This window comes from Strix aluco, chromosome 3, assembly GCF_031877795.1.
Source record: "Strix aluco isolate bStrAlu1 chromosome 3, bStrAlu1.hap1, whole genome shotgun sequence".
NCBI lineage: Eukaryota > Metazoa > Chordata > Aves > Strigiformes > Strigidae > Strix > Strix aluco.
This window is the reverse complement of record NC_133933.1, coordinates 80,034,644-80,050,275: the sequence shown is the minus strand read 5'-3', so window position 1 is coordinate 80,050,275 and position 15,632 is coordinate 80,034,644. Positions and strand designations below refer to the sequence as shown.

The window sequence follows — 15,632 nt, the reverse complement described above, 5'->3', positions numbered from 1 at the left end:
TGGGGCGAGAGGTAGGGGGAAGGGGAGGAGAAGGCCACCCAAGTGGAACAAAAGACGTGTAACATATGCAAATGTTCAGTATGCGGTGTGTGTTTTATATGCTGGATGTATATGAGGTCATATACAAAGCTCAGCTGGCGGCTGCGCTGCTTTTGGGAGGCATGGGAATTTGAGGGAACACTTGAGCTCTTGTGTATGATCAAATGTACCTAGTCCTCTGTCTTTAAGATGCAAAATGGTTCCTGATTTGGCTCTTTGCCTCTGCTTTTTTAGGAGAGCAGGAGTTAGCATCCACTTCTCCATTGTCACCAGGACAGTGAGCTGTACCAACACAGCTCTGCCAAGTCACCCCAAGACCCAGCGGCAGCTACGTGCAGCCATGCCCGAGCTGCTGCCGATGGCCAGGACCACGGTAGCTCCGGGAGCCAGAGGGGCCTCCAGGGAAGCCACAGGCACCTCTGCATTGCTGCTCTCCTCTAGGAGCCTGGCCCGGTGGGAGGGATGGCTCTGGCCCCACCCGGAGGGGTGTGCTAGGACCACCACACCCCTTTCCCAACACCAGGGACCCTTCCTGTATGAGTAACATCTTCTAGCTGGGGAAATCCAGCAGTGCAGCAGGGCTAGAAGGCAGCCCAAAGCCTGAACTGTGGCAGTGAATAAAGTGTAGGGGATGCCAGGGCTTTTGGGCAGGCTTCCGCATGAGGGTGAGCCCCAGGACCAGCAACTAAGGCTACAACACGGTCAGAAAGCTTCCCTGCATCCTTTTTTCTTTTTCCAGATGAAAATCCATCCATTACAGGGCTAAGGGATTTTGTGTGAAGCTGTGACAATAAGTAGCTGAGCAAACTTCACAAGAGTCTGGGTGCAGGGGCTTGGCAACAAATGCTGATGCAGAAAAAAGCAAACCAGAGCCTTCGGCAAGCTCTAGCCAGGCTATAGAGGAAGGAGGATAATCTTATTTCTTTGCTCTTTGCCCTTTTAGCTCTTCACAGAGCTTAATGCTGAGTTATTCCCAACGATGAGGCTAACAATCAAACTTCCATCTGGCCTGGTCAGGCAGATGCAACACTTTTGCCCTCCAGTCACAGCCCACCAGTCCTGCGATTTTTCTTCCTCATCTTGAACATATACTGTTTACCCCTACCCTGTAACAGAGAAGATATTTACACTTGGTAAGAGAAACTGCAGTTCATGCTCACCAGTCTGCTCTAATCTGATCACCTAAATCCCTGGCCACAGCAAAACACAGCCGCTGCGAGCACAGCTGGTGCTGCAACCTTTGGATCTCACTCTGCACTATGTGATGCACAGCCTACCAGCTAATGACCTGTTTCTCCTGGGAGGGCACTCTTCTCCCCTTTAGGCCCTCCTGCATTCTCACACCACAGGCCCCAAACTGCAGCCATGCCCTTGGGAGAAATGTTTTCTCTGTCCCTGACTTTGAAATCAGCTGCAGCTTGCTCTTCGCAGTAGCCAGAGACCCACAGCATCACTGGGCTGCAGCAGCAGTGCTTGATGGTACCACCCCTCTCCTGGTTTGGGAATAGGGATTATAACTGATCATGTAGTGGAAAGCCAGGGGAAAAAAAAAAAAAAAAAAAGAATCTCTTTCTTATGTTGTTAACACCATTCCGTCCTCTAATCTACTCATGTCCTGATCTTACATTTGAAACATTCAGCTGCAGGGGAGGAATACAAGGAGATGGATTGACACGTGTGTAGGTATAGATGGTTTTGTGTGCGAATTGCATTTTGAGATACAGAAATACATACACGCACACATAAGAACACTGGTTGTATTAAAAGTCAACAGAAAATATCTCACTTATGTGAGACTTATGTGAAGCTAGCATTTCCCCTCTAACATTCAAAATGAACCTCAGTAACCTGGTTTTAGCTGTCAGAATTTCTCCTGACAAATTCAGAAGCACTGAGACGGAGACACTAACACCCTATGCCAGTGGCGTCCTGGCAAAGGGCCTCTTTCCCTTTTCTGCTGAAAGGACATGGGTTCTGGTTTGGTCTGTGCAGGAAAATCCAAAATTGAAGTGTCCCCTTCTTCAGTTAAGATGGCAGGGAAAGCTGCCCCAATTGACAAGACTCCCTTCAGCGATAAAATTTCCCTGTGTATGAGTCACAGGAAATTATAATCACTGCTTACCAAGATTGCAGAACACAATGAGATTTCTGAGCTACAAACAGACTTCAATTATTCCTGAAAGACGGACAGACCCTCAAACTGACACGATTGGAGAAAATAAATATCCTTTTGTCTGCACTGCTGGTGGTAATTTCCCATTAGACAGGAAAAGACTTCTTTGATGAATGAATATTGTCTACACATTAGAAGAGGAGCTACTGTATATCTCCTAATAGCTCTTGCATGCTTGGGCTCAGCCTCATGTGAGGCCCTTAAACCCCTTGGGTACAATGTGGTAGCATTCATTAGTGTACTGCATTTTTTTATTGCAGCATTTGAGAAAAGTATGGTGCATATTAAAATAAATCTGAGCAACTTCCCACTCACCTTGAAGCTATGTGGCAAGGTCAAATACATTTAGCAATCTTCCTTCCTGGTCTGCAGGTAGTCCTTTCCAGTCTAGAGGCTTCAGGAGAAACGCTCGCACTGGAGACAGATTTTCCATTTGTGATTATTCTTGTAATTTTAGCAGTTAATCACTTTTCTATTTTGTGTTTACTTGCGGTAATTAAATCAAAACCAGTGCGTCACATAGAACTATGTCAAGCATTGTTTGCGGAAGCTAAAGAATATCATGTTACTGCCTTTGACAAACTTTGGACCTTTTTGAAGACCCACCAAGTCTCACATCATTTCCTTCTCATAGAAATACGTTAACAGGCATTAATCATACTAACCGTCCCTTTCACAGCAGCATTACATTTCTGCCTGTTGTTTTTCCTGGGACTGGTATTGGATTAAGCTCGGCCTAGAGATGCCTGGGTCATCCCAAAGAGTCTTTTCAGCTCTGGTAGGTCACCTGTTCTGGAACTTTGCTGGCACACCATGGATCAGTTTGGAGTCAGGTGGGCTGGTGGGGGGAGCGTTTGGCCAATTGTTTTTATCCGGATGGGATTTATTTAGCCTTACATTAAAAAAAATTATTGGGCAGAACAGGAGATTCTTAATCTCATAATTCTACTTTTACAATCACCACACAGCTATTTGTGGTGTATACACAGTGCTTAAGAAAAGGCTTTTATTAATTTATAGCAAAAATGCTAACAACCTTGTTTAAATTTTTGCTAATGTTTTTATTTGAGAGATTAAAAAACCCAAACAACAAAACTCCCAACATTAAGAAAAAGAAGCGGAAAAGCTACCGATGAGAAATGGTTTGGATTTGCCACTCAACAGTGGCACCAGTCTGCACACAAGCCAGCTGCAGGCAGAGATGCGGCAGAGACCAACATGGTACTCATAGACCGAATGCAATACAAGGAACAGCAAACCCAAGAATCAGAAATAAAGGCCATAAAACCCCAACAACGCCCCATCTGAGTCTTACTTACAATGAGAAACATAGGCAAAACTTATGTTTTAGGCTCATCCCACATTACAGATGGAAACTGCACTTAAGTTTGTGGCATAGCAAAGGCTGCTGAGGAACCTGGCAGAATGGCCATGCTTTGCCATCGAGCACTGGGCCGAATACGTGACATTTTGGCTTCGCCAGCCCGCTGAGTTACTATGGAGTCCTCAGTTCAGTGGATGACGTTTTAAGGCAGGGGGGTAGCTGTGGGAAAAAAGAGGACCATGACTTCCTTTGTAAGTACTAAGAGGAAGCTAAAAGTCCAACAAGATTTATGACCTCTTCAGTACTCCACAGCTACAGGTACAGCAACATTGAATATATCATGTACATAACGTTATAGACTCTACATGTAAAACGTTAACCAATTTATCATGGAAATCTTGTAACAAGCAACATTGCCATATAAATTCACACTTCAAGAAAGGCTAAGTGTGGAAGCCTCCATTGCAAGATGATTTTCAGTCAATGCTTTGTATAGAAAATATTAAAACAATGATAATTTGTTCTCTGAATCTCAATTCATTATTGGGTTAGTTTTCAGGAACGGAAAAAGGTTCGCTTTAGAAAATGTGTGAATATTCGGAATATGAATTCACAATGTGTTAAATAATTTTAAAAAAAGTTTCAACTGTCAGGAAGTCTTACTTGGCTGCAATATTTAAAGCAATAACAGAAATACAAGGCATAGAAAATATTTTCCTGCAACACTTGTAAAAGTATTCACGTTAAATGCAACAGAACTATTAAAAACTGCTTGTAGAACAGAGAAATGAGAGACTAGCTATGCATTCAACCATCTTCCTTACAGTTGAACTCCAGCTGTTTAAAAACATATTGACTTCATAATTTGGAAAATGATGTTCCATAGATAACTGGTCTGCATACTCCTATGAAATATGATGCCCCAAATGGCATGACACCCCTTCCTGAAAAGTTTTTATCTCATCTCCACCATTATCTCCACAGTTTAAACAAAAGAACAACTATCCAAATGTAAAATGCTCTTTTTTTTTAATTACTAAATTAAGAAAGTTAAACAGTTTTAAAATGTAAACTTGCAAATAAACCATAACAAAATGTAATTAAGACTTTAAAATTTGCAACTCAGTATTAAAAACTCAATAGAAATAGAAAGGAATTTTTTTTTTTTTTTTTTGGTTAAATGTAAGTAATTCAAGGCTGGTACAGACAACTGAAAAGGTAATACTTTGTTCTGTGCATCCCCCATGAAATGTAAAGAAGTGCATAGTAATTCCACTGGAGAACTTGCAGACATAAAGAAAGTAATTTCATTAGCAGTACAGGACATTTAACACACTTATTTTACAATGGAAAAATGTTACACATAAAACAGAAAAATCCTAGTTGTATGACCAACAGTTTAGCAGGTGGACATGGCTTAAATGCTATGATTTTAAGACCATCTGAATGTGGTTACACTGTTTAATAAATCTTTTTGAAACATTTCAGTATACGTGTTTTGATACAAGAAGTCCTTGCAGTTTCAATTTTCCAGTTCAAACGGTGATGGTGTAGTTTTCTTGCTTTAAATATGTTCGTTTTAATTTCAAGAACAAATCATCACACACTTGTCAAACATTGGAAACATTACTGTAAATACAGCACATGATTCCTGAAAGAGCAAAGTTACAACCATCTACAGGTACATAATCATAAACAAAAAGTGCAATCCAATTTAAAAAAATCATGCTTGGCAAAAGCCAAAAATTAGATCACTGGCTTTCAGAATTCCACCAGTGTTTTCATGTCTTCAGTAAAATTATCGCTTTCTGGGTACTGCTGCAGCAGGAGTCATTCCATTCCAAATGAGTTTCCTCTGCAATAGCACCCATATACTGTATGTACAGGTATGTATATATATTATATATATTTTATATATAAAAAAGCAAAAAACCAAACACCTGTCCTGATTTTTTTTTTTTTATTAGTTAAAACATGAAAAAAAATGTTTTAGACAAAGAGGCCACTTCTGGAAAATAATACTTTTAGTTGAATCAGGAGAAGACTAGTTAAAATCACATAGGTTTTGCGTTTTAAAAAAAGGAAAGCACTAGGATCAGTTATTGGCACTGAGTTACTATTTACAATGAACAGAGGTTTTGCAGTTTACATAACATCAATACAATGCAGTTTTGGAGTCTTTGATTAAGAAAAAGACAAGTGTTTTTCTCCTTTTCATCCAGGACATTCAGATTATTAGGACAAGTGGTCATAGGCAAGGGCTGCAGAAGTTCCCAGCTTCAGCCCCTCCTGTGCATGGCGGTGCTGGAAGATGCTGCACTCTGGAGAAGCCGATCACGGAGTTGGAAGGTGAAGGCCAAGTGGGGCAGGGCTGAGAAACACCTGGTAATTCATGACAGTGTCTGGAGACCAGGGATTTACAGGTTGTCGCCGGGCTGGTACTGGGGTTCTGTTGCAGTGAAGTAGTCTTCAAGGAAACCCTGCAAATATTCGAAAGTTGGACGCTCCTCTGGGTCTTTTTTCCAGCAGTGGATCATAAGCTCGTGCAAGGAGATGGGACAGTCCTGAGGACATGGCATCCGATAACCACGTTCTACTTGCTCCAAGACTTCACGGTTATTCATGCCTGTAAAGAGGAGACAAATCCACACTGTTAAATTACAGGAAAATTAACCCGAGTATAACTGCATCTACACTACATATGGTTTTCTTGATCATACTAGTTTCTTTTGGTTCAGGCAAGTGAAACAAAACTATGCCAATGTCCTGTTTCAGCTCTTCACCTACTGCAAGGTAACCTGGATTATTTTCTTTTTCAGTAGAGGGTTTTAGGATCCAGTGATGAGTAAAACGCAACTCCCATGGTTACCATCTTGGCTTACTCACAATCAGCGGGATTTGGCACTTTCCCTCTCCAACAACAGTAGCCGTGAAATATGGGAAATGGTTCAGGAAAATAAATGCATTACAACAAACATTATTTAAAATTCTAGAAACAAAGATGAATTTTTGAAACCCTTACACTGAGCATGGGCCTTTCCTGAAGTGCTCTGTGAGGCCATGCTGCAAAGACTTCAAGACAAACTCTGTTACTTTTAGCTGCCGGGGATGTCCAGCAGGATTCCCTTCAACATCAGTTCAGAAGCTTACTGCTGCTGCTGCTGCTCTGCACTCCCTTGATCTGTGCTGGTTAGTATTGTTTCTACCATATTTCACTGTTCCATCCCAACCCAGAAAAGAACAAAGTTGCCCAGAAGACAACTCAAATGCCAAGCAAACAGCTCCACTGCATAGCCACAGCTCTCTCTCAAAAAAGGTAAAAAGTTATATTACCATCATGCTTGTCTCTAAGAGGCAAGCCAGGCCCTTTGCTACCTTGTCTTTTCTATGCAACCCCTTCAAACCCTTGATTCCTCTGTTGAAGTGCTTTTCACCATACGTTAATTGCAGTCAATCTCAGCTTCAGTTTAAGTATCTCTTCCAGTAATTCCTTTGGCTTTTTAACAGTACCAAAGGTAAGACTGGCACCACAGGCGTGCAGAAGTATTTCAGAGAAAGAGTGCACACTGACTGCAGGCTTTGTGGCTTGCCAGCTGGCAAGCCCTGCCCCAGTCCTCTGGTGAAAAATATCTGCAACATTCACTCCCCTGACTTAGTGGGTCCTGCCAAGCAGCTCTGCAGGAGAACTACTAGGGACACTCAAGTTCCTCCATGATCAAATCTAGAAACCAGCACCTTGATGTTGTTCTTTCTGTTAGCTTACCCTCTCCCTGGCTTCCAAGACACCATCCTTCCCTGGGTCTCCTCCACTCTGTTCTTTCAGGGCGTCCTCTTTTCTTGTCCCACCTTCAGGACCCTGGGGATCATCTCTAGCTCATATTTTTGGTAAACTTATTTGTGAGAAATAATTCAACTACCTTCTTCAATACAGATTCATTTGTCTACTCTAAACCTTGACTAGTGGGAATAATATCCTTACACTGTGTAGCATTTAGGCTGGTGACTTAGCTGTATCCTTGGATTTGGTCTTTACTCATGTCATCACGTCCTGACTGTGTTTAATTCTTAAAGATGTTTTGAAAGGAGCATCCGCAAAATACAGCTTTTCCTGACCATCCACATCTAGATTCTCATCTCATGCTAGGATTACAAAACACCTTTTCCTCTTATCTTGACAGGGTAATTTCCTTCTGCTGATATCCATTTGCAGTGTCTCTGCAAGGATCATTTTCCTACCCTGTTACTGTAACCACCCTAGCATGGTCTTGCCACTTGCTACTTGTTGCTTTCTATATAAAACACCAGATGCTTGTCTTCACTTTCGAAGCCTCTCACAGGCTGCCCCACTAGCATTTAGGGTCTCATTTGGCCAAGTCCTGGTCAAGCCACAGTTCTGGTTAGCTTACTGCAGCACCTTCGATTTTCAAACAAGCACTGATGTGCTGTTTCTTATGCTGCCTGTTGTGCATGGAGGAACCTCACCAGAAAACTGCCTCATCCTCCGACAGACCTCTCCTTACCGTTCCCTTTAGCAGTGATAATTGCAAAAAGAAAGGTTAGATTTACAGTATTTCCTAATGTGCGGACCAACACTTTACCACTGGTTTCTTGTGTTTGATTTATCACCTGCATCCACCCACTGTATTTTTGCTGTTAGATGTCATCAGTAGGAGCAAACACTCTGTACAGCACCTAAAGTGGTCTGTGGTTAGGACTCCACAGAATGATGAAAATAGAGAATAACAGTCCTCTGCAGACATCAGATTCTGCATAGAGTTAAGGTTCTCCTGTATTATTGACTCCAAACTGATGTTGTTAGGTCACACAGGCTCACAACAAACCATAAAAACTTGCCACACACTGAACAAATGTTTGGGTGTTCCTCATTATCCAGCAAGAACATATTCAATCATATTTTACTTTTTTATTAAATTACAAAACAACACTAGTGGTCTGTTAGTCATCATCAACCCAAAGGCAGCATTAAACCAAATCTTCTGGCCTTGCTGGTTTCAAGATGCTACAAGAGAAAAACGGGCATTTTGCTCATGTTGTATTCTCAATATAAGTTTTTAAAATTTCTGTTTTGGACAAAAATCTGCACACTTTTTTCATATTTTTGTCTTTGAATCAGCTGAACTACCTCATGTTTTGAGGTAAGAACTTCTGCTGTTTTTGCTTCCCTTACATATTAAAGACTATGAAAATAAGTGTTACTAGTAACTCATCCATTGTATATACCTAAATCACAAACAAACTGCCTTCTTTGTTTTTATTTTTGCAGTACCTCTTTAAGTACAACATGACTGGGAGCAACAGCAGCAGAAAAGCTCCTTCCCAACTGATTTGTTATTCTAAGATATCAAATGTTTGGTATTTTTATTCAGTGTATTACTCAGTTGCTGCAAAGCACACTCTGAAACTCGATAATGAACTGTATGCTGGAAGAAAAACCCTGAGGAGAGAGAGAGGGGAGGAAAAACATAAACAGCTCTTCACTTCGCATTTAAAAAAAAAAAAAGATAGAAAAAAGAACATAAAAGAGACATTGCTGTCTGAAATCATAGTCATTTTTTGTCCCTGGAAAATCAGTCAAGCTATGTCTTCTCATCACGGTATACTCCAGGAAAATGCCCTTCTTTTCCTTTCTCTTTCCCCCTCCCTCCCAGTAAAACTCAGATATGAAACTAAACCAAGTTCAGTTTCAAACAAGAAACCTCATGTTTCTTACTGGAATTCATACATCCAGCAAGTGCTGCAGCACCCAGGATATGCCAAAGAAATTTTGTCAGTTTTGACGTGTACTGCTCATTTAGAAAAGGAGTTTCAAATTTTTTTCAAAATCGATTGGATTATTAGTCAGACTTATAAAAACAGCAGTGCTTCAGGTATACTTTTTATGGCTGAAAAGGCCTATTTATGTTTACAAACCTATTATCTATATTCACTTATCTTATCCTACAAGTTTTAATGTTTCTCTTTTGATAGTGGGAGCTTGTTGTATCTGCACTTCTAACACCACAGAGAATACTTGAGCAGTCTGTACAACTCCTCTCTCCTAATGAATACCCAAGAGTTTCAACTCTTTTAGTAAATAATAAATGAAATTCTGCTTGCAGTACGCTTCTAGACCCTTAAAAGTTTATCATAAAATCCTTAAATCTGTAGAATAAAATACTCAGCAATATTCTTCTGTAGATTACAGCTATTTCACCTGCTCGAAGAATCAGTTTTTGCTAATGATGTTTCTAGAATTACTATTTGGACCAAGAAGGAAATATCCAAATTCCAAAAGATGGCTTTTCCATTAGCTTTTTTTCCCTGAGAAGACCAAATATGAAAACCTCCCACCATCCAGCTTTATTAGTGAAACCTCCAATAACCTTAGGATTCCACAGGATATAGCTACTTTAATGCTCAGCACAATACAAATGTACTGTCCATACGTACTGAGGACAGAAACATAATGCTGCTTGACTCTTCCTAGAAAACCTGCAGTAGTAAGAGTTACTGTGACATAAAAGAGGATGTAAAGTTTCCAGTTGTGGCTAAAGAAAACACTTGAAAGTGCTTTGGAGTGCTCTGAGGAACTTGATTAGATGGAGCACAGCAGATGTGCTTTCAGACCAATGATCAAACTAATACAGACATAAATGCTTAAAGTAGGACTCAAATCAACAGCTCAGCTGCTGCCTATCCCCAGAAATGCTGTATTTCAGATTTTCCAAGAACCCAGAGCTGTGCCTCTGCTCATGTTCAAAGGTTCCTCAGACATGGACATGTTGGCCCTTCTCTAGTACAGCTGAGAATGTAAAACTGTGTAGTCCTCCAGAGGGGCTGGATCACGTTGGCACTCAGAGCATGCTCTCAAAAGAGAGGGTTACAATGGAGATAGGTTGATTTTTGGGTTTTGTTCAGTTTGATCTAGATGCAGAATTTCTAACTTTCATGGACAGCCCCAAGCAAAAGCCAGGGGAGGGCACAGGGATGGGATATGGGACTTAGGCAGGAAGATTATTCCATACACAGGCATGATAGTGCACTGAAGGGAACAGGAAAGCTGCTCCTAAAGGAAGACAACCTTTGCAGCATAATGCTGTTCTTACTGAGTAAATATGAACCTAGTTATTTCTGTGCAAAAGTAAAACCAAGTTTTAAAAATCTGTAAGTTATGACACTTCATTTAGAAATTAAGGCCTGAAAACCCCCATCAACTCCTCATCCTCAAAACACCCACAAAGCTAGGCTATTAATATCTGATTAATTTTTTTTTTTTAGTTTGTTAGTTTTGGTTTTGGTTTTTTAAAATAAGTTATTATTTGCTTGGTATAAGAGATGCAACTCTGAGCTACAGCATTTGTGAGAGGAGATTTCCTTCTCACAAAGAAACCCACCTGAGCTTATCTGTGCTATGTGCTGAGTATCCATCTCTCTCAACTCCTTATCTACCATCCGTGATGATGGTACACACACCTATGCTGGCTCACTGATGTGCACTTGGCCCCAACCTTGACCAGTGTACCCAACCTTGACCAGTGTACCATGCACTCTTGTGAACTTGTGGCCCAGCTTCCCCCAGGGATGCAGAGGCTGAACACAGCTCCCCAGGGGCTGCAGAGCTGCTTGGAGCCCAGACTCAAAGACCTGCCTGGCTAGAGGCAGCAATGTGGATAGCATCGTGGTGGCTGTCACACTAGATATAAAATGTAAATGGTCTTGATGTGACAAGTGCAGCAGAAAGCAGAAGAGGCAAGGTCAGAGGTACTTGTTCAGTGCAACTGAGATTTTTGCCTATCCAAAAGGCAACATGTTAAACAAAACCCCAATTCTCTGACTGCTGCTAGAGAAATGCAGCCTCCTACCCTTAAACTCCATTGAAAAACCCAAAACTAAGATCCAAGGGGAACTTGTGAAAGAGGAAGGAAACAGACACTGAAAAATGTCGACTAAGCAGACTATTTTTTAAACTTGGCTCCTCTTCTGCCCATATCTAGGTTTTACTTCCCCACTGTAATAGTGGAAACAGAACCTCAATGCCCAGAAAGACTGGAAGTTGCTTATTTCAGTCTGCTGCCTTGTGAAAAGAATGGGAACACATTAGGGAAGGCTAGGAAAAGCACTAATAAATTAGTTATCATAGCAGTCCATTATGTTCATTGACAGAGAAACAGGCTTGGTTGAAGGATGAAGATGAGGACACCTGTCAAAAAGTCAGTCTTGCTTGTAGGAGCTATAGGGTCTGGGGCAAGGCTTGATTATGAACTCTAGCCTGATCTTCATTTCTGACAGGAAAACATTCATGGCTCATGTGTCCTGCCACTGCTCCAAAATGCTTTTCCAAAACGGAGCATCAGGAGAGGAACTAGTTGAAATCTGGGGGCCAATGAAGGCCAAGTCCTGTTCCACACAGTCTGTTCTTCTCCTATATACTGCCTGACTTCTTCTGTCCTCCTCTTTGTGTTTCTCCCTCCTACACAAGCTTAAAACAATGCCTGGTTCTCCAAGGCATGAGGTACAGTGCCCTGCAGACATGGTTACCACCACAGAACTGGGATGTGTGCTATAAATAACCTCTTCAGGCACTAAGATCTTGTCAAGCAAGAGAGCAATCCCTTTGTCTGAGGGCCTCTCCCCACTCCCCCCGGCCTGCTACATGCTGTAAGCAGGAACATCAGGACAACATACCCACAACTGTTTCAGAAACTGGGTATTACAGCAGAGCCATAGCTCCATGACCCTCTTTGTTTCAAGGCTGACCCTTTCCAGAGCTTGCAAATCCACATGCCTTGGGTGCCAAAGTGGTTGGCGGTGCCTACAAACTGCATTCTCTCACCTATAGGTTGTCTACCTGGGTGAAGAGGACTGAGTCTTGCCTCTCAGGGTTGTTGAACTCCCATCTTTTCCTCCTTGTGCAAGCCATGCTGTGATGGCAGGAGAAGCCCTGTGGGTGCATCTGAACCCCACTCCCTGTCCCAGGCAGGGATCTGAACTCATGAAGCTTTATCCTTCCAGGTGGTCCTTCCTCTCTGCAGCATAAAGCAGGGATGGATGATCATTTGTATGTCAGGGTAAAATAGAGTCTTTTCTGAGGAGCTCAGGAGGTCTTTGTCACCTTGGGAAGTCCAAGTCCTCTTTTCAACCCACATGCAAAGACAGACCCTTCTGAGAAGGCTCCAGTTTCTCTCCACCGTTGTCTCAGCCTATAAAAGCTTTCCCAGTTAGGGTCTGGGGAATGGGATCAAATTGAAATCTCTAAAGACTTTGGAAATTCAAATTTAAAATAGAGGCTGCGCTTAGGTAAAACTGACAGAGAGAGGAGTGATGGTGACCATGAGAATGGTTAAGGCCTCCTGGCTGAGCAGGGTGGGAGTCCTGGTGGGAAGGAAGGGCCCTGGTGTAGAGTTCGGGCAGTGCGTAACCAAGGCAGTACATGACCATCCAGAAAATTGCTGACTTTGTGATATGTGACACAAAAAGTTGCTTCCAGCTACTTGATGTCTTCCTAGCATGGGTGGGGGAGAGTGAGCCAGAAGGACTTTCAGTATGGGAGGGCTTTATGTGGTGAGGGATGACGGGGGAGGATGGTGCTGAGAGAGCAGAGATGCTGCTAGTTGTCTTTGATGTGCTCAAATTGCTACGTAATAAAACTATCCACATTTTCAGAACACAGACCATGCCTGAGATTCCTGTCATGGGTCCTACAAGAAGTTATATATTTCAAGCACTTAAATGCACATCCAGTGGCCTCTTTCTCCTTCAGGGAGGGAAAGGAACACTTGTGAAATGCAGATATCCTCTGCTGCCATGGCCAACACTGTGTTCAGTTACAAACTTGTGAGTTAACATAGGGTTTAGATGGTGACTTTTGCTCGGAGTAGTATTTTCCCTGTGTGTGCATATGTCTGTGCTCATGTATGTGATAGGAGAGAAGGCTAGTCACTGAGCATCTCTGCCCTACCAATGTGGAGCTCAGGGAAAAAAAAATTGCCTTAACTCTGCCCTGGCTGGCAAGAGCCCCTGTGCATCCACTCCCCTGGTAGTGACTAGGAATTTTCTCTTCCTGCAGTCCAGCGAGAAGCGTTGCCCACCCTCTGGGAGGAACACCGTGTCAGCTAAGTCTTACACATCTTCTTTCTGTCTTTGACCTTTGTACATAGTGCCATGTCTGCATTTAACCCTGAATAAACCCGGTGAAATCACGTCTCTCCCACGCCACTGCCAGTAATCCTCATGGCAACCTCTGCGCCAGCTACTGACACAGCCACTCCATGCCCTGGCAACACCCGCTCTTCTTTAACCACATGGGGAAGTGCTGGGCAGAGGGACTCATCCATCCCACAGAAACACGTCATCTCACTTTCTGCTACCTCATTCTGTTGTCACAATCACAGCTTTGCTAAGCTGCTCCCTGTTAATCATGCCAAAATTCACTGTTGATCACAAGAAGCCTTCCAGTTCCTATATTCTGCTCCCAAATAATCAGCTACTGGCTGCTAGCCACCAGCAAAGTTGAAATTCCTGGTAAAACTCTGAAAGTTTAGTTTTGCTGAGTTCAGTCTTCTGAAGTGGCATAAGATACCACAGGATAAACTGAACTCCACCCTGATGCTTCTCCTGCGCAATTTGATGTATGGATCTGACTGCTTGATCATGGCACAGACTGGAAAATCGGAACCGCTTTAGGGCACTTTCCATTAAATCAGCTGCAGTGCACACAGCCGTACTGGTGAGTATTTAGAGAATTTTTCTTGTATGAAAAGAATAAAGATGCAGCTAGATGCCCTGTTGTTAGTATCTGTGCTGATAAGAAAATGAAGGGATTAGGTTCTTTTCCACGTAGTGCACTGCTTTCACCTCACCTCTTTCCTCTTCACCTGAATGCCTACAACCTTCAGGGGGGCAACAGAATGAAAAGGTCTTTCTGCACAGGCAGATCCAATCACCTCTCCTACAAATCTTAATCCATTGGATACTTGGCAGGGTTTCAACAAAGAGCCATGGGGCCTCCAGTTCCCCCATGCAGAGAATCTGGCCCCTCTGTGACCCTGCCATGAGCTCTGGCCTGCGCATTACAGAATTATTTTCTTTCCTTTCCATCCATCTCAAAAGCAAGGATTGAAATTTAAGAGTTTCTAAAAAAAAGATCTGGTAGTACTAGACATTCAGACAGTCATCAAACCTCACAGAAAACCAGACTGACAGAATAAATTGAGTTTTCAAACTTACACAGAACTTATGCATGATAACCATCCTCCTTTGAGCCCAGTGAAAATAAATATTCCAATTTAAGCATATGGCTCACTCCCACTCCTTTCCCCAGGTGAAGCAGGGCTCAGACTGTTTTCTTACCTGGGTATGGCACTCTCCCTTTTGTTACCAGCTCTGTCAGTAGGATCCCAAAAGACCATACATCTGACTTTATTGTGAACCTTCCATACAATGCTGCTTCTGGCGCAGTCCATTTAATGGGAAACTTTGCACCTAATGAAAGAGTAAAGGAATCTTAATCAGAATAGAGACAGAATCAAAGTACCAGTTTGCAGGTGACTGTTGTGTTCTGCAACATGTGCAGGTGGGCAGAGCTGCAAGGCAAGTGTTAACAAACAGCTCCATGGAGTACGGTCAGAGAGGACAGGCGGGTGGAATGTGCAGGGCAGAAAGGAAGACTTAGCAGGGAAGGGTTGGGTTTGTCCCACACCCCAAGAGAAGGCTAAGACATTTTAATTCAGGTTTGAAGTTTTATAAAAAGAAAAAGTTTTTAAAACCAATAAGCTTAATATAATAGAAATTCTTTCTCCTAGAATGTTTTAAATTAACATTTCCCTGTGATATTTGCAAGTCAAACACAGTTAGCACGTATGAATAGAAGTGAGATTTATTGGAAATGTACCTCCCAGTTTCCCTGCTCAAGCTGAGGAAAATGCAAAACAAACATGGTAAAAACGTAAATTAAAAACAAACCTAATATTTCATGAGAAACATGCAAGGACTTACAAATAATATTGCCATTCGAGTTGCTTGGAGTGCAGTGATGTCAAGGCACAACTCTGGCCTGTGATTTATAACTTGACAGTGTACTTTAAGCTCCTGGCACTG

The 15,632-nt window shown here is 42.3% G+C and overlaps 1 protein-coding gene across 6 annotated transcripts in view; it reads right to left on the bottom strand.

Moving 5' to 3' along the window:
• Positions 1 to 4,542: 4,542 nt before the first annotated feature.
• FYN (FYN proto-oncogene, Src family tyrosine kinase) overlaps positions 4,543 to 15,632 on the bottom strand; it is a 136,574-nt gene continuing 125,484 nt past the window's right edge. For all 6 annotated transcript variants that reach the window (XM_074819302.1, XM_074819301.1, XM_074819304.1 and 3 more), the window contains 2 exons: positions 14,886 to 15,017; positions 4,543 to 6,162 (listed from right to left, as the gene is read on the bottom strand). In XM_074819302.1, coding sequence (XP_074675403.1) covers positions 5,954 to 6,162; positions 14,886 to 15,017 — 341 coding nt within the window. In that variant the 3' untranslated portion in view covers positions 4,543 to 5,953. The remainder of the gene's footprint in view (positions 6,163 to 14,885; positions 15,018 to 15,632) is intronic.